The sequence below is a fragment of the Amblyraja radiata genome, chromosome 9 (assembly GCF_010909765.2).
Source record: "Amblyraja radiata isolate CabotCenter1 chromosome 9, sAmbRad1.1.pri, whole genome shotgun sequence".
Lineage (NCBI taxonomy): Eukaryota > Metazoa > Chordata > Chondrichthyes > Rajiformes > Rajidae > Amblyraja > Amblyraja radiata.
Genome location: NC_045964.1, coordinates 36,898,570 through 36,917,128, shown reverse-complemented (window position 1 = coordinate 36,917,128; position 18,559 = coordinate 36,898,570). Strand labels below are relative to the sequence as shown.

At 41.2% G+C, this 18,559-nt stretch overlaps 1 protein-coding gene across 4 annotated transcripts in view; it reads left to right on the top strand.

Annotated features, from left to right (window-relative positions):
- Positions 1–18,559, top strand: part of mipol1 (mirror-image polydactyly 1) — a 170,870-nt gene that overhangs the window by 42,823 nt on the left and 109,488 nt on the right. For 3 of the 4 annotated variants that reach the window (XM_033027128.1, XM_033027130.1, XM_033027129.1), the window contains 3 exons: positions 2,120–2,675; positions 8,736–8,871; positions 9,417–9,522. In XM_033027128.1, coding sequence (XP_032883019.1) covers positions 2,120–2,675; positions 8,736–8,871; positions 9,417–9,522 — 798 coding nt within the window. The remainder of the gene's footprint in view (positions 1–2,119; positions 2,676–8,735; positions 8,872–9,416; positions 9,523–18,559) is intronic. The other variant, XM_033027131.1, reaches the window with a different exon arrangement.

Below are 18,559 nucleotides of genomic sequence, written 5' to 3'. Positions count from 1 at the left end.
GGGGGAGGGGGGGGGGGGGACTATGTATAAACACAGCTGTAATTTTTGCATGGTGAAACCAAAATGTCTAAAAATACCCTTCAATAAAATCTGACAATGTGCACTTTAACCACATGTGATTTTTTTCTATTAAAAATCTCAAATTGTGGAGTACAGAGGCAAATAAATAAATGATGGGTCTTTGTCCCAAACATTATGGAGGGCACTGTATAGCAATGAATTACAAATCAAGTCTGCAATCCCATCAGATAAAGCATAAACATAAATTTAATTTGACACCTAATTCACTTTCAAGAAAGCTCATCAGCGCCTCTACTTCCTGAGAAGATTACGGAGAATAGGTTTGTCAAGGAGGACTCTAACTTCTACAGGTGCACAGTAGAGAGCATGCTGACCGGTTGCATCGTGGCTTGGTTCGGCAACCATAGCGCCCTGGAGAGGAAAAGACTACAAAAAGTAGTAAACACTGCCCAGTCTATCATCGGCTCTGACCTTCCTTCCATCGAGGGGATTTACCGCAGTCGCTGCCTCAAAAAGGCTGGCAGTATCATCAAAGACCCACAACATCCTGGCCACACACTCATCTCCCTGCTACCTTCAGGTAGAACAGTCAAAAGCCCATAACTTTCTTAAAAATTAAGAGAACTGAATGAAATGTTCAGTTATTATAGATTGAAGCATTCTGAAACAAATATAAAACATCTTACTTGGATGACCTGAAATTAAAACATATAATTAGTTAATTACTTAATTGTAGCTAATTACAAAATTGACCGTTGTGACGGAAATAGTAATAAACACCCAGACTGCCTTGAAAATTCAAAAATGTGATATTCTCAAGATCAGAACATTAATATTATTGTATAAATGCTGTAAGTCCGTAACAGATAGGTAAATAAATTACAATTTCTAGCAATAGACCAAGTCTTTATGGAGAAGATCAGTTGCTAGCTGGTACATTGGCATATCATAATCAGTAGCATCATCATACTCCTCAGATTGTAACCAATAAGCAACCCTGTGCACCTTGTTTTTCGTCAACTTTTCAATTTTGGCATTGTAAACTACAAGTTTTTGATCTTCAAACCACACATGACATGCCTTTCTGCCTGCTACTTTCCCATTAAGAATGTCCTGTAGATTCAATTTCTTAAGAAAAGGATAATTTTTTTTAAATAGCCTAAGTGTCCAAATAACAAACTAATCCCATTTACACAGAAATTCATAATATAACATGATTTTTAAATTTCACTGTCATGAATTTATATGCCAGATGGAAAGAATTTAATGTTTAATCCCATAAATTAATCCAGAAACATCCTTTCAAATTATAATCAAAATTATTGTTTTTTGCACAATACATGTGACTCAAACTTTTGTGAATATTTAGTTTAAAAATAATGATCATGACGAGAGAATAACGCAAAATATAGACAATTTGGATGGCTTATGACATGATTGTCCAAAAAAAAAATGGGCATTTTAATCATCTTGCTTCTGGAACGTGATCGATTGGAATGGTGCGGTTGCGGTGAATTTGAACTCCATATCGGCACGAAAAACACTGCCAATTCGTATGGGGCCCAAATCACATTTTCGCAACATAAAATTAGATTAAAGCCATCCCAAGAAGCAAGATTATATGTAACATAAACTACTTGCCCTTTGTTTCGTCCCGTTCATGCGATCCGTCATGTTGTAGGCGTTGAGGGCATTCAAAGTCGCTTTTTATTTTAATCCAAATATTAAATTGTCCAGCGATTTAATAAAAAATATATAGCACGAGCGGGAGTCGGATCGCTTTTTCTTCAGCAGCTAGCAGCCCGAGGAAGTCCGCATCCGATAGGCAGTACAAAACGGCATTTTAATCCCGCCCCCCCCCTCAAAGGCGCCAAATTCGCGCACACAGCCAGTGGCAGAACTGCAGCGCTGCTGAAGGTAAGTATTGTAACATTGCTACACTGTATGAATCCATATGATCAAGTCACTGTCAATCCCATATACCTTAATCCTTTGGATCAGCCTATTATGGGGGACTTATCAAATGCTTTACTGCTCCATACTTTTTTATATGGAAAACAAAGTTTTAATTAATTGATGTTTGTTTTCATTGATGCAGATGACAAGCATGGAATTCAAAATATTAATGAGCAATGGATACAAGACAAAGCTGAGGCAACCAGGTGTAATCTGGGTATTAAAAATCTGAAAGGCACCCATCGGCAACACGATCAGGTTAAACGACTGTCTCCTCAAGCTATGGATCCTGAGCATAAACCTCTGCAAATCCATCTGAAAACAATGCAAGAATCCACTAAATGTTTGACTTGTACAAATAACACCCTAAATTTATTGCAGGCAAATGAACATTCCAATTCTTATGAAAAATGCAAGGAGTTGTCACTTCTTCCAAACTATTCACAGCAACTAGTTTCTGTAGAAATTGATTCTTGTGATTTGGAAGAGAAACAGAACTGTGACTTTTCTAGAACTTATTGCTGTTACATGGAAGATGAAGAACATAACACATCCATGTATGAAACTGACACCATTATCCCTTCGCAAAAATGCAGCACAGTAACAATCACACCAACTTTCTCCGCACCATATTGTCAACAAATAAATTCTAAAAGGAAATTGGATATTGAAGGCGATATGGATACAAACAATATAAGGTACAGCATTTTCTGTTATTTCTCTCCACGGTGTACAATATCTTGTTTGGAGGCATTTTTTCAAATATAAGAAGTGTGTATTGTCAATAATTAGTACAGTTTATCTAAAACCTTTCATACATCAACTTTCATCCTCACCCAAGGAGTAAAGACTTTTAATCAATTTGTTTAACTTAGAAAATTGAATACTTTTTGCCAAAAGCTGCTTTCCATCTCTCAGAAACAATGACATAAAGGAATTCTCATATTTGTTTTAAAATCTTTCCAAGACTTTGTGTATCCCTCCCCCTGCAATCTGCTCCAGCTTTATGAATTCCCCTCTAATATCAGCCCCTTAATCGTCACAGTATTTAATTGCCTCACTGGTGACTGTCGGTGTGCATTCGGTGGGCCAGTTTCAGTGCAGTATTTTTAATCTAAACTAAATATTAATTTGAATTTAAAAAAAGAGAGAATGGAACTCTTTTCTAAAATATACCTTCCTCGTCCTTTTTTCTCATGTTTTTTTAAAGATTGGTCTGAATAATTGTTTGTGGTTTTAGTTTTGTTTCTCAACACTATTATGATATTGAGCAAAGACTAAAGCTGTTATTGATCGAGGAAGAGAATAAGGAGGAGCTCTAAACTGATGAAGCATAATACATTGGAAAATGGCTCTCTGATCAGAAAACAATAAAATAAATCTGAACCAGGGAGTGCATTAAACAGAATGTTTTTTTTAATGTTATGCATGTTTCATCAGAGGATTTAGAATGTTGAGAAATGCCTTGATGTCGTCATATTCTATGGTCACTGCTTTTATCTGCTTTTTTCATTTCAGTGGTTTCTTCCATGATATGCCAGCCTGTGTTCTTCTTTAAATTGTTTTCCAAGGAAAGGAAAAAAGGAAAACAATGTTGGGTTTTTTTCAGCCTTTTATCAATATTATCATGTTTCTTTGAACACCACTAGGAAATTCTGTTTTCCATTTGAGCTCTCCTCAATTCTCCTCAATTCCACTGTCTTAAGAACATTGAGCTCCAGGTTGTTGTGATGGCACCAGGACACCAGCTGTGTCACTTCCTGTCTGAAGGCAGACTCCTCCCCATCCTGGATCAGTCCAATCAGGGTTGTGTCGTCCGCAAACTCGAGAAGCTTGACAGAGGAGCCTGTGGAGGTGCATATCTCTCTCTATCTCTATCTCTATCTATACTACAGATGACTACTTTCATTCACATGACATTGCTGTGTCCCAAATATATGGTGCCCTTAAATTGGGGGACTATGTATAAACACTGCTGTAATTTCTACATGGTGAAACCAAATGTATAAAAATTGCCTTTTTTAAAAATCTGACAATGTGCACTTTAACCACGTGATTTTTTTCTATTACAAATCTCAAATTGAGGCGCACAGAGGCAAAGAAATAAATGATGGGTCTTTATCCCAAACATTATTGAGGGCATTGTATGTCATATAACACACAAAATAAAATCAAGGTTAAACCTAAAATACAAGTCGTTATTCTTTCCATTTCTTGAACATTGTTAATTTAAAATACCTGCTACATTTGATCTGAATTAAATACAAAACTCCTTGTTATTTTTTTTACTGTCAATTTTAATTTTGCTTTTGCAAATTAAATTAAAATTGAAAATTGTTATATTTCAGCAAACCGCTGTTCGTTTTTACATAATTGGAATTGAACAGGATCAGATCTGCCATCCAAACTCTGCCTTGCTTAAGAAGTAACTGCAGATGCTGGAAAATCGAAGGTAGACAAAGGTGTTGGAGAAACTCAGCGGGTGCAGCAGCATCTATGGAGCGAAGGAAATAGGCAACGTTTCGGGCCAAAACCCTTCTTCAGACAAGGGTTTCGGCCCGAAACATTGCCAATTTGCTTCGCTCCATAGATGCTGCTGCACCCGCTGAGTTTCTCCAGCACTTTTGTCTACCTTCTGCCTTGCTTAAACTTGGGATGGATGTAGAGGGGTCTATGAGCAAACTATATAACCTAAATAATTGAACAGTGAGCAGCAACCAGGCCTTTAATTGTGCACCAGTCAGCTCTAACAAGATAGATTAGAGGCAAGGCTTGAGTATGTGCCAAGTCTGTTGTCAAAACTTGGATGTCTTTTTACACTGTTAAATATCTTAAACGGTCTCTAATCAAAAGCACTAAGGTGGTATAGCTTAAATATTAAAACAATTGAAACATAATAATGCACTGAGAAATTATGAAATAGTGATAAAGTTGAAATATAAAATGAATAAACTTTTTTCTGATTGATATCCAAATTAGGAATGGGAACTCTTGAGTCATAGTTCCATGCTGTACAAAGGTATACTGGATTCAGATCATACTGGATTTACAACTGGTTTTATGAATAAACCAGAGGGCAGAGGCATGTCAAAGTAATATTGAGCTATTATTTAATATCTCATATACACATATGAGGCATTCTCTTCCTTTTACATTTTTAATTTCTTCCTTTTAAACCTCCATCAACTCTGTCCAGGGACCCTGACAGTCCTTTCAGGTTAGGCAGAGGTTCACTTGCACCTCCTCCGACCTCATCTACGATATGCACCTCCACAGGCTCCTCTGTCAAGCTTCTCGAGTTTGCGGACGACACAACCCTGATTGGACTGATCCAGGATGGGGAGGAGTCTGCCTTCAGACAGGAAGTGACACAGCTGGTGTCCTGGTGCCATCACAACAACCTGGAGCTCAATGTTCTTAAGACAGTGGAATTGAGGAGAATTGAGGAGAGCTCCCCCTCCTCCCACTCACATCTGTGGAGTCATTTAAGTTCCTTGGAACCATCATCTCCAGGGACCTTAAATGGGAGCCCACCATCGACTTCATAGCCAAAAAGGCCCAACAGAGGATGTACTTCTTGCGGCAGCTGAGAAAACACAAACTGCCACAGGCAATGATGGTCCAGTTTTATACTGCCATTATAGAGTCTGTCCTCACCTTCTCCATCATGGTCTGGTTTGGCTCATCCACCAAGCATGACATCCGGAGTCTGCAGCACATCGTTCGATCAGCCGAGAAGGTTGTTGGCTGCAACCTTCCCCCCCCATCGACGAACTGCACACTGCAAGGGCCAGGAAGCGAGCGGGTAAATCAGTCTCTGGACCCTCTCACCTTGGCCACAAATTCTTTGAAGCACTTCCCTCTGGAAGGCGACTCCGGACTGACAAAGCTACCACAGCCAAACATAAAAACAGCTTTTTTCCACGAGCAGTAGATTGACTCAACAGCCAAAAGTTTGTAGCCTCCTTTTGCTCTGGTATTTTATTTCATTCTTCACATGTTTAAATTATAATGTTTTATTTTTAATTGTCTACTGTATATCATGCTGTTACTTGCGAGCAAAGCACCCGGGCAAATTCCTTGTATGTATACATACTTGGCTAATAAGAATGTATTCAAATCAATTCAATTCAATAAAGGGTACCACATTTAGTGCAAATATATACAGTGCCCTCCATAATGTTTGGGACAAAGACCCATCATTTATTTATTTGCCTCTGTACTCCACAATTTGAGATTTGTAATAGAAAAAAATCACATGTGGTTAAAGTGCGCATTGTCAGATTTTAATAAAGGCAATTTTTATACATTTTGGTTTCACCATGTAGAAATTACAGCAGTGTTATACATCGCCCCCTATTTCAGGGCACCATAATGTTTGGGACACATTAATGTCATGTTTAGTATTTTGTTGCATATCCATTGTATGCAATGACTACTTGAAGTCTGCGATTCATGGACATCACCAGTTGCTCCGTGACTTCTCCGGTGATGCTCTGCCAGGCCTGTATTGCAGCCATCTTTAGCTTATGATTGTTTTGGGGGCTAGTCCCCTTCAGTTTTCTCTTCAGCAAATAAAAGGCATGCTCAATTGGGTTCAGATCGGGTGATTGACTTGGCCACTCAAGAATTGACAATTTTTTACCTTTGAAAAACTCCTTTGTTGCTTTAGCAGTATGTTTGGGATCATTGTCTTGCTGTAAAATGAACTGCCAGCCAATGAGTTTTGAGGCATTTGTTTGAACTTGAGCAGATATGACGTGTCTGTACACTTCAGAATTCATTATGCTACTACCATCAGCAGTTGTATCATCAACGAAAATAAGCGAGCCAGTATCTTTAGCAGCCATACATGCCCAGGCCATAACACCCCCACCACCATGTTTCACAGATGACGTGGTATGCTTTGGATCTTGGGCAGTTCCTTCTCTCCTTAATAATTTGCTCTTGCCATCACTCTGATATAAGTTAATCTTCGTCTCATCTGTCCACAAGACATTTTTCCAGAACTGTGGTTGCTCTTTTAAGTACTTCTTGGCGAACTGTAACCGGGCCATCGTATTTTTGCGGCTAACCAGTGGTTTCCATCTAGCAGTATAGCTTCTATATTTCTGTTCATGAAGTCTTCTGCGGACAGTGGTCAGTGACAAATCCACACCTGACTCCTGAAGAGTGTTTCTGATCTGTCGGACAGGGGTTTGGGGGGGTTTCCTTTATTATAGAGAGAATTCTTATGTCATCAGCTGTGGAGATCTTCCTTGGCCTGCCAGTCCCTTTGCAATTGGTAAGCTCACCACTGCTCTCTTTTTTAATGATGTTCCAAACAGTTGATTTTGGTAAGCCTAAGGTTTGACTGACATGTCTAACAGTTTTATTCTTGTTTCTCAGTCTCATAATGGCTTCTTTGACTGTCATTGGCACAACTTTGGTCCTCATGTTGATAAACAGCAATAAAGGTTTCCAAAGGTGATGGAAAGACTAGGTGCTGAGAGCTCTCTTATACCTGCATTAAGGAGGCAATTAAATACATCTGAGCAATTACAAATGCCTGTGAAACCATGTGTCCCAAACATTATGGTGCCCTGAAATGGGGGGACTATGTATAAACACAGCTGTAATTTCTACATGGTGAAACCAAAATGTCTAAAAATATCCTTTAATAAAATCTGACAATGTGCACTTTAACCACATGTGATTTTTTTTTAAATTACAAATCTCGAATTGTGGAGCACAGCGGCAAAGAAATAAATGATGGGTCTTTGTCCCAAACATTATGGAGGGCACTGTAACATTGAAATCCAATTAAGTCTGATTAAAGATAGTTCAAAGGTCTCTAATGAGGTAGATGGGAGGTCGGGACCACACCTTAGCTGATGAAAGGACAGTTCAGTTGATAACATTGGGGGAAGAAACAGTACCAGGATCTGAAGGCATGCATTTTCAAACTTCTGTACCTCCTGACTTATGGGAGAGGGAGTGACTGGGGTGAGACTGGTCCTTGATTATGCTGGCGGCCTTGCCGAGGCAGTAGCCAAAGTTGAGTTTGAATGGTAGTTTGGGATTAATTAATTGATGGACCCTTCTAGGCCATTCTAATTATCTATCTCACAATGGTCAAAGTTTACAGCCAGTATTCAAAGTATCTAATTAAATTTTTCCACGGCAATTTTTTATGTGACAATTGGGTGTTTGAGGATTATGTTTGTGTTTTGTGATAGACTCTGTATATTTTTAATCATCAACAATATGTTGTGGAAAATATTCTGATGAGTCGATTGGGAGGGAAAAGGTGAAGAAATGTTATGCCCATAAAATATAATATGCTAAAAACAGAATGTGCTACAAATAGTCAAGATTAACTACAGGTTAGAAAAAATATTAAAGACCTCTGTCAAAAAAAATTTATTTTGAATTTAAATTAGGCGAGATATATTTTAAGTTCAGTATATAAGGTTGTGTGATTTCCTCAATATTTTATTAACATTAGCCATCTTTACATGTTAGTTCATCGTGTTAACTTTTAATTCTTCAGATTTAGCTTGCCAGCAGCACAGCTAGTAATATACGCTCCACACATATAAAGTCCCAAGAGATTAAGATATCATGCTTTAGAATAACTAGGCTCACTTTATATGCAGCCATTATTTGCTCAATCCAAGTCTTCAATCAAAAAGGTGCCAAGAGCTTCTAAACTAAATTTGTGCATTCAAGTGAACTTTGAGCCCCTCTAAATGATTTCTATCTTTGATTTCTAATAGGAGGGCTGAAAGTGGAGGTACCAATGTATCACACGACCTTTTCACTCCAGGTCAAATTACCAAACTCTCAGAAGATAACAGGAGAATCGCTTTCCTATTGAAAGAATTGAATGCAGTGAGGGAATCTAATAAAAAGGTGAATTCTTAATCTGTGCTCTGTATCTGTGGTAAAAATGTCTCCTAACCTCTCTTAGCAATATCTTTCAGAATTTCTAATGGTTGAAATGTAAATCGACATCACCTTAAGTAATTCAAAATGTGTTCTATATTTTTTCTATAAAATGCTTCTTTTGAAAGAAATTTGTGGTAGAATTTAAAAGAAGCAGTTTAAGAAAGAGGTTACTTAATTTGCATATAATCTTTGTATGTTAATGTATGAAAATTTCAGCAAACTAAGATTCACTGTGAAACAAAAATTCTAACAGTCAAGTAGTTTTATCAGCATAAAATGTCAGGGATTGAATGTTATTTCCATGTTTGCTGAGGGTGAAATAGTAATGCATTACTTTGTGTCACTACTTTGTGATTAATTCCCAAAATTGGAAGCAACCGTCTGAGATTTCCCCAGTGTCAGTCTTGCATGTATTTGCTAACTTTTGTAATTAATCTATTTATGACGAAAAAAATATTTGTTAACTGATCTGAAAAATATATATATTGCAATATGTTTGTGCTCTTCAGCTTCAAGATAAACTGACAGAAAATGAGGGTGAATTGAAAATTCTAACACTGAATCTGGAACTGCAAGAAAAAGCAATAGAGGCCAGAGTGGCTGAAAAGGCTGCAGGTACATTTTATGTAAATATTCTATGGTTTGCTGGATGGATATCTGGAGCTGCCGCAATTTGACATGATACCAAGAGCATTAGCTGTGTTTGCTAAAGGTGCAAGGGTTTGAAGTTTTTTGACAGTTTTAAGTGATATATATAAAATGAATAACTATGGGATCCTGGTACCAGCAGGTTGGACAGGTTTACCTAAATTCATACTGATGTTGGCATTAAATGCATTGTTAACACCATGTCAATTCAATCACAAAGAAGCTGTTTGTTTTGTTGAAAGGCCTTGAGTCAACATGGGAGAATAATGATTACTAGTGCCTTTACCCTCCATCCAGCAATTCAAACATTGCTTATTGTTTTAACTGGTTCAAAGCATCACGGCATCCTTTGTTTAGTTGCATTCACACTTATCTACAACTGAGCCTATTCTAACCGAAGTACTTGCCTATACAATGCATGCTGAATACAAGCTTTTGTAGTTCAGATTCAATTATTTTGCCCTCTAACTTGTGTCCTATGAAGGGATTTCATTTAAATTACATTTCTCATGCCTCTATTATCATACATTAGTTTTCAATTTTTAGGTGTGAAGACTTGTTTACGTTAATCAATTGCAGGCAGCGTATTTTTTTTTCATTTAAGTAGATACTTGAACTAAAAATAATGAGTTATCAGGTTAGATGAAATTAGAAAAACATCAGTAAATTAAAGGCATCTTTGCTATTTAGTTAGGTACCACTTTGCCATTTTACTTATTAATATTTTGTGTGAAGGAAAACATGGGGTCCCAGGACTCAACAAATAAAATAAATGAAGTTATATATGCAGTTATATAAACTGAATGGTAATGTAAGATTTTAGATTTTCTGTTACAAAGAGCAATTAGGTTTATTACCAATTAGGTAAACAGTTGTTTTGTATGTTTAAATTTGCATAAAATCATTGCAACCTGGGTGAACTTCCTCTGTAATCTGTGCTGAAACTAAGTAAAACCATTATGTAAGCAAGAAGAACCTGCAACATGGAGTCTTCATGTAGCTACCTGCATCAAACTAATTTCTTTCCCTTCACATCCTGCTCATAATATGCAAATGTGGACACAGAAAATGAGTTATGTGGAAGTTTTCTATTATTTTGGTGTCATTGCCTGATGCTGTCCATTTTTTTTTTAAATGGCAGAGGAGTTGATGGAGTAGTGGAAGTAACTTCTGATCAGTGAAGAGTACCCTTGTCGTTTCACTTCTGACTTCAGGACATATATCAGTAGGCACAGGAAATGGAGGCATATCAAATGGTTCATCTTTGGATATCTCCATGTTGTACTGGGTGCCCTGATTTCCTTGCACATTCGAAATATGCGCAGACAGGCTAGTTGAGTACTTTAATTTACCTGTTAATGAAAGTAATTAGCAAGAGAGTCAAAGAGGTATGTGTCTGTTCAGAAAAGGGGAGGGGGGTTGTTGAAGGTTATGTGAGAGAGATGAAGGCTGCAGGGCAACCAGGAAATAAGGAGAGACGGAATGAGACTGATGGATTGCATTGTTAGGATTTGGCATGGATCCAATTAATGGAATGACATCCTTCTGTGTTGTAATATGTAAATAAATTATGCAAAGATAAATTATTCAGTCTTGAAGGTAGCATATGTTTACAAGGAGCTGAATTTGTTGATGATGCCAGTAGAAAAAAAAGTTTTGACTAGGGTATAAGGAGGCCGCAAGTGGGAGGTAGATTGGTTAAGTGCGGGCCAACCAGATTTCGGACTTTGAATAATGGCACCAAAAATGGTGATGCCAGCATGTGTAGTATGTGCAAAAAGAATCCCACTGTGCAGTTGCATATGTGACAAATAAAGCACCATTGAACCATTGTTCCCCTTACCCCCTTAGTCTTTTGTCTTTCTCATCTTAAACTTGTTTGAATTTTGATGTTTCCACCCGAGATTAAAAATCACTCTTGACTATCTACACCGTTGGGTCCCTGTCACACAGGAGGCTTGGTCCCCCAACGCAATATTCCACCACTCACCTATAGCCCCCAACTGCACAGGTGCAGCTCATTTCCCCTCATCCGTAGCATTCTCTCCCCCTCCTCCTCCCTCCCTCTTCTTTCCCCTCTCCTCCTCCCTCCCCAATCCCTCCCTCACCTCGCTCTTCCTCTCCTTTTCCTACCCTCAGTCCTCCCTCCATAACTCCTCCCCCTCCCTACCCCCCTCCTATCCTCTATCCCCCCCCCCCCACCTCCCACTCCTCACCCCCTATCCCCCCCCCTCACTATCCCTCCTCACGTTCCCCACTGCCCTCCTCTCCTTCTATTCCCCCTCCTACCCCATTCTCCATCCTCACCTCTGCCCTCTTCTTTTCCCTCTCCTCCCCTCCCCAAATCCATCCCTCACCTCTCCTTCCCTCTCCTACCCTCAGTCACTCATCTCTCCCTCCCTCCCCAACCCTCAGTCACTCCCTCCCTCCCTCCATAACTCCTCTCCCCTCCCTACTCCCCTCCTCTCCCTCTATCCCCTCTCCTCCCCCACTCTACCTCCCCAGAATCTCGAGGTTGCCGCTCCTCTCATTTCTTGCATGCCCCGGAGGAGCATCAGCCGTCAGCGCCCTCAGAGCCAGGCCTCAGTTCGGCCCGGAAGCAACAGCAACTACGGCTGCGCCGGCATGTGGGCGGGGGGGGGGGGGGAGAGCTCAGAGAAAAGATGGGGGAAGAGCCATGGGGGAGAGGGGCAGGAGCCAGCGAGGGGGATCAGAGGGGAAAGGGTGGAACTGCAGGGCATTGCGATGGCAGTGCGTTTGGGACTCACAGCGGGCGCTGGATGCTCTCCTCCGTCGGGATCAGACTCTCCGCTTTCCGTTTGACGACATTGCCGGGCTGCTGGGCTGCTTCGGGTCCCTCCGCTCTTCAGGTCCCTCCGCTTTCCTCAGCTCCAGTAAAGACGCGATGGTGCAGGAAGGGGCGGAGTGTCGTGGGGAGTGACAGAGGAAGAGACTAATCCGCACGGGGCTGGAAGGCAGGAGAAGAGATCGATCGGCGCACGATCGATTTAAAAAATATATTTTTTAAACCTCGCTAACATTGACGACATCCAACCGATTGGAACAAAACTTGGTGGACTCGCAGCATAGGAGAAGGATTAGTGAACTGGCGAAAAATCGTAGAGCTATCGCGAAAGGTTTTTGCGCAAATAGAATGACCGCCAAACCGGAAGATAACAAGATCAGAGTTTTAGTTATGTATAGATACACTTCAATTAAAGCAGCATCCTGGTGAGCCTCTAATATACCATCTCCAAAGCCTTAACATTTTCCTCTGGTGTGATGACCAGGACGGCACATAATAATCCAACTGTGGCCTAACTAAAGTTTAATGTAGGTACAACATGATTTCTCAACATTTATATACGGTACCCAACCGATGAAGGCAGGCAAGCGTGCTGTACACTTTCTGCACCACCCTTTGCCCTGTGTTGTCACTTTTAGGACCCACAGGATCCTGTCATCTTCTGTGTCCGTTCTTCTTACTGTATACTTTCACCTCCCTGGATGAGCAGAAATTTCTGGTAGAACAGCTGGTAGAACTGTGGGTGCTCTGGTTTCCTTCCACATCACAAAGATTAGCATCTGTAAGTTTCCTCTAGTGTGTACGGAGTGATAAGAAAATGGGAAAACATAGAACTAGTGTGAATGGGTGATCGATGGTCGGCATGGACGGTGGGCCGAAAGGCCTAATTCCACACTGTATCTCTAAATTGAACAAAACTAAACTAAACAGGCAAGGCTAAAATAATCTATTTTGTTTCTTGGCACAAGCTCAATTTAAAAAGCACAAGTTCAGATGCATTTCTCTCTCTGGCTTATTTAGAACTTGTCTGATTGCTTGTACACTTGGAGGTAGACAAAAATGCTGGAGAAACTCGGCGTGTGAGGCAGCATCTATGGAGAGGAGGAATAGGCGACGTTTCGGGTCGAGACCCTTCTTCAGACTGATGTCTGCGGGGCGGGCGGGGAAAAGGAAAGGAAGCGGCGGAGACAGTAGACTTGGGGGGGAAAGCTGGGAAGGGGAGGGGAAGGAGGGAGAAAGCAAGGATTACCAGAAATTGGAGAAGTCAATGTTCATACCGCTGGGGTGTAAACTACCCAAGCAAAATATGAGGTGCTGTTCCTCCAATTTGCGCTGGGCCTCACTCTGCCAATGCGGGAGGCCCAGGACAGAAAGGTCAGATTAGGAATGGGAGGGGGAGTTGAAATGTTGAGATCAGGTTGGTTATTGCGAACAGAGCAGAGGTGTTGTGCAAAGCGATCGCCAAGCCTGCGCTTGGTCTCACCGATGTAGAGAAGTTGACACCTGGAACAGCGGAAGCAGTAGATGAGGTTGGAAGCTGTGCAGGTGAACCTTTGCCTCACCTGGAAAGACAGCTTGGGTCCTTGGATGGAGTTGAGGGGGGAGGTAAAGCGACAAGTGTAGCATTTCCTGCGGTTGCAAGGGAAAGTTTGGGTGGGAAGGGACCAATTGACCAGGGAGTTACGGAGGGAACGATCTCTGCGGAAAGCAGAAAGGGGAGGAGATGGGAAGATGTGGCCAGTGGTGGGATCCCGTTGGAGGTGGCGAAAATGTTGGAGGATTATATGTTGTATGCGACGGCTGGTAGGGTGGAAGGTGAGGACAAGGGGGACTCTGTCCATGTCACGCGTAGGGGGATGGGGAGTGAGAGCGGAGCTGCGGGACATGGAGGAGACCCTGGTGAGAGCCTCATCTATAATTGAAGAGGAGAACCCCCGTTCCTTAAAGAATGAGGACATCTCCAAAGCCCTGGTCTGGAACACCTCATTCTGGGTGCAGTTGCGGCGTAGATGGAGGAATTGGGAGTAGGGGATGGAGTCCTTGCAGGAAGTAGGGTGGGAAGAGGTGTAGTCCAGACATGACATCATTTTTGATCCTGCCATAAAGAGGTGAACAAATAGGCACTGTCTATACTGCTAGCTTTTTCCAATTCTGCATTGTTACCCAAGTCCAAGATTGCCTCAGTGTTTCTGCTCCTGAAATCCTTACCTACATACTTGTATTTGTTACTCTGGTTTTTTTCTATTGCATTCCTGGCCAGTTTTCCTCATTGTCCTCAGAATAAACTTTTAGGTCATACAAAATTCTGTTGCTGTGTTCTAATTCTCTCCTCTCCTTGTCCTATCCACCCATCATCTGTTATTGGTTATGGACACAAAAAGCTGTAGTAACTCAGCGGGACAGACAGCATCACGGGTGAATAGGAATGGGTGATGTTTCGGGTCGAGACCCTTCTTCAGACTGCAACATCCGTTATTGGTTCCTAGTTAAGCAACATCTGCTCTCACCCATCCGGTCTCTGAAGTACTTTGATTATAATTGTCCCATGATTACTGGCTATGCCTTCAGTTGTAACATTTCTGAAATCAGAAATTTGTTCCTTAGACCGTTTTTCGGCTCTGCTTCTTTTAAACAATTCTTAAAACATAAAACATACCACTTTTGAACAAACTTATTGCCTTTGACACGCTTATCTCCTTAAGATATGGTGTCAAATCTTAATGTTACTCTGAAGAACCTTAGGATGTTTTATTATGCTGAAGGCACAAAGCAAGGACACGCTGTTGTTGCTAAGTCAGCAAAGAATAGGTTTCCAAAAGCCCTCCCAGAATTTAAAAGTGTGTCAAGTTCAAAACTGAAATACAATAAACCAATTCTTAAAGCAATCTATTATAATCAAGCATTTTACTTCTTACCAGATCAGACATTATACATATCATTTCAAGTTAAATCTGAAGTACTGCTGATGTTCCCCATTTAAAAAAAAAAGAAACTTTCAATTGTTTCTCAATTTCTTTAATAACTTGCCATTATTTCTAGGGCACTACAACGTAATGTCACTTGGCTTCAGGTAACTTGGCATTCTTTTTGATTTAAGTAGCACATTGTTGAATTGTATTTAAATGAGACATTAGTGCAGAGAGAAGTACCTACTATGTAATTTGCTTATTCTCCTAAAACCTTTCAGTCATTTAGAACAATTTCTTCCACACCCTCAAAACAAACAGGTGACTCGACAGCTTCTGCAATATAATGTAAAGATTTAGAAAGCACAACTGAATCTCATAAAAGGATTTGCATAGGTGTCCAACAGGAATATTGTATTCTAATCATGTGAGATCGTTGTGCATTGAAGTTTGAACCAGATATTTATTTTTTGTTTAACAAAGAAATACTTCATAAAATGTATCTAGTTGGCTAATTGAGTGGTCATTTATTGCAGAATCATGCAATCTTAGTTATCAAGGAATTATCAAAACTGTAGTGGGGCAAGTAACTAAGTACTTCCATGTGTATATTATATTATACTGCAGTTATGTTGGTAATGTCATTTTTCACAGCACTTTTTCATATAGTTAAGTCAACGGGTCCCCCCTTCTGTCATAGATGAGGCCCTCACACGTGTCTCCTCTGTATCCCGTAGTTCCGCTCGTTCCTCCAGGTACTGTCGTAACAGGTACAGAGTCGTCGTCCCCCCCCTCCCCCCCCCCCCCAGTCCTCACCTTTCACCCCATCAGCAGTTGCATACAGCATATCATCTTCTGACAGTTTCATCACCTCCAACGGGTTCCCACCACATCACATCTTCCCATCTCCACCCCTTTCTGCTTTCCGCAGATACCGTTCCCTTCAACTCCCTGGTTCACATATCTTCCCACCCAAACCACTCTTTCCCCAGGGCCTTTCCCCTGTAACCGCAGGAGATGCAACGTTCTCCCCTCCCCTTATACCTCTTCCCTCGACTCATCCAGTGACCCTGACAATCCTTTCAGGCGAGGCAGTGGTTTACTTGCACCTCTTCCAACCTCATCTACTGCCCGGTGTGGGCTCCTATATAACAGCGAGACCAAGCATAGACTTGGTGATCATTTTGCTGCAGTTACACTCAGTCCACCTTGGACTATGTGATCTCCTGGTTGCCGAACATTGTAACTCCCCTTTCCATTCCCATGCTGACCCAGCAGTATGAATCAAAGATCTTATAGCGGAGTAAGATAGGCCACTCCTGCAAAATGCAATGGGCTGACGTGTAGTACGCTACTGAGCGGATCGTGGGCATCATTTTAGGAACCGGAACCTACCCGACCTGACTCGCAGTGTAATCAACGTTGCGGGGGAACAGTTTGTGTGTGTGATGTAGGGTTAGATTCATAATTCTGTTAGTTCATAATTCTGTTAATTCTTGTTAAAGAATAACATTTGAGTCTGGTAATTTTCTTTTTTAATGTTTTTTAAATCATTTCTTTTTAAATGGCTCATAAGCTGTGTTTGAGTTGATTTTGTAGTAACCGGAACCTACCCGGCCCGACCCGACTCCGCTATAAGATCTTAGGTAGAAAGCAGAAATGTAAGGCTAAATGGCAGCTTTTCAGACAGGAGGCTCTCATTCAATAAAAAAAATATACACACTTGAAATTAAGAAAGGATTACTTGCTGTTACCAGTCAGAGAAAATAGCATTTTAAGGGAAGTTTAACCTTTCCTATGCACAAACCTACCCAAATATTTTGGTAAGTGTTGTCGCGGGCATCTTCACCGTGCGGGGATGTTGGCTGAGCTCTCGCTGGGAGATCTCGCGAAATGCGGACCCAACGCCGGTTGGGAGCAAAGAAGCAAGATGGCGGAGGCAAGATGGCGGGGGCTGGTTGCTAAAATGGGTCCTATAATCGCTCATGAATCTGCCCATGACTATACTACCTGTTTTGCGTAGGAGTAGGTCATCTTGCTCCGCTATAAGATCTTTGGTATGAATGCTGATTGCTCCAATTTCAAGTAACTCCTGCATTCCCTCTCCTCCCAGCTCCTCTCTCTCTCCCTCCCCCACCCTCGTTGTCCTACTAGTTTCACGATTTGCATCCTTGTACGCCTCTCGTTATCACCCCTCCCCCAGCCAATAATGGGCCATTATGGTCTCCACCCTTCCTGAGGTCATCTTTTGCCGCCCTGATTCGTTCTGGCCTTTTCTCGCCTTTGGTTTCCCCCCGCCCATACCTCTACTTCTAATCTGAAGAAGAGTTTTGACCCAAAACATCACCTATTCTTTTTCTCCAGAGGTGCTGCCTGATCTGCTTAGTAACTCCAGCATTTTGTGTTCATCTCTGGCATAAATCAGCATCTGCAGTTCCTTCCTCCACATAAGAGTCAAGTGTGTTTAATTGTCCAATGTACAGATACAGAACAATGAAATTCATACTTGCAGCAGCATAACAAGTCAGTAAACACAGTACTCGAAAGATAACATAATAAACAAACAAATAAAGTTCAATAAAGCAAAAACTCCAAATATGAGTGCAAAACAAAACAAAAGGCTAAAGTCCCTAATGCAACCTTGACAGTTTATAGTTCAAAGTTCCATTGCTGATGGAGGTGTTCAATACCCTGATGGTTGTTGGGAAGAAGCTCTTCTGAACCTGAATGTCAGTTTTCAGATTCATATACCTTCTTCCCGATGGCAGGTCTGAAATGGGAACGTGGCCGGCATGGTGTGGGTTGCTGATGCATGCAGGCTTTTTGAGGTAGTGACTCCTATGAATCCCGATGGTGGGGAGGTGGTGGCGCTGCGAGACGGCTGCCTTGCCAGCAGCGTGTTCGCTATGTGAGGATGTTGTTTGTAGATTTTAGTTCTGCATTCAATAACCATCATCCCCAGCAGAATGGCGGACAAACTGTCTGACCTGGGTGTTAATGCCGACACATGCAGATGGATCAAAGACTTCTTAACAGATCATCCACAGACTGTCAGGATGGGGTCCAATCACTCCCCAGTCCTGACGCTCAGCACAGGAGCGCCACAAGGTTGTGTGTTGAGTCCTATCTTATACACAATATACACCCATGACTGCACACCAATACACAGCACAAACCGGATCATCAAGTTTGCGGATGACACGACTGTGGTGGGGCTGATAAATAACAACGACGAGTCTGCCTACAGAGATGAAGTCCAAAAACTGACTGTCTGGTGCACTAAAAATAACCT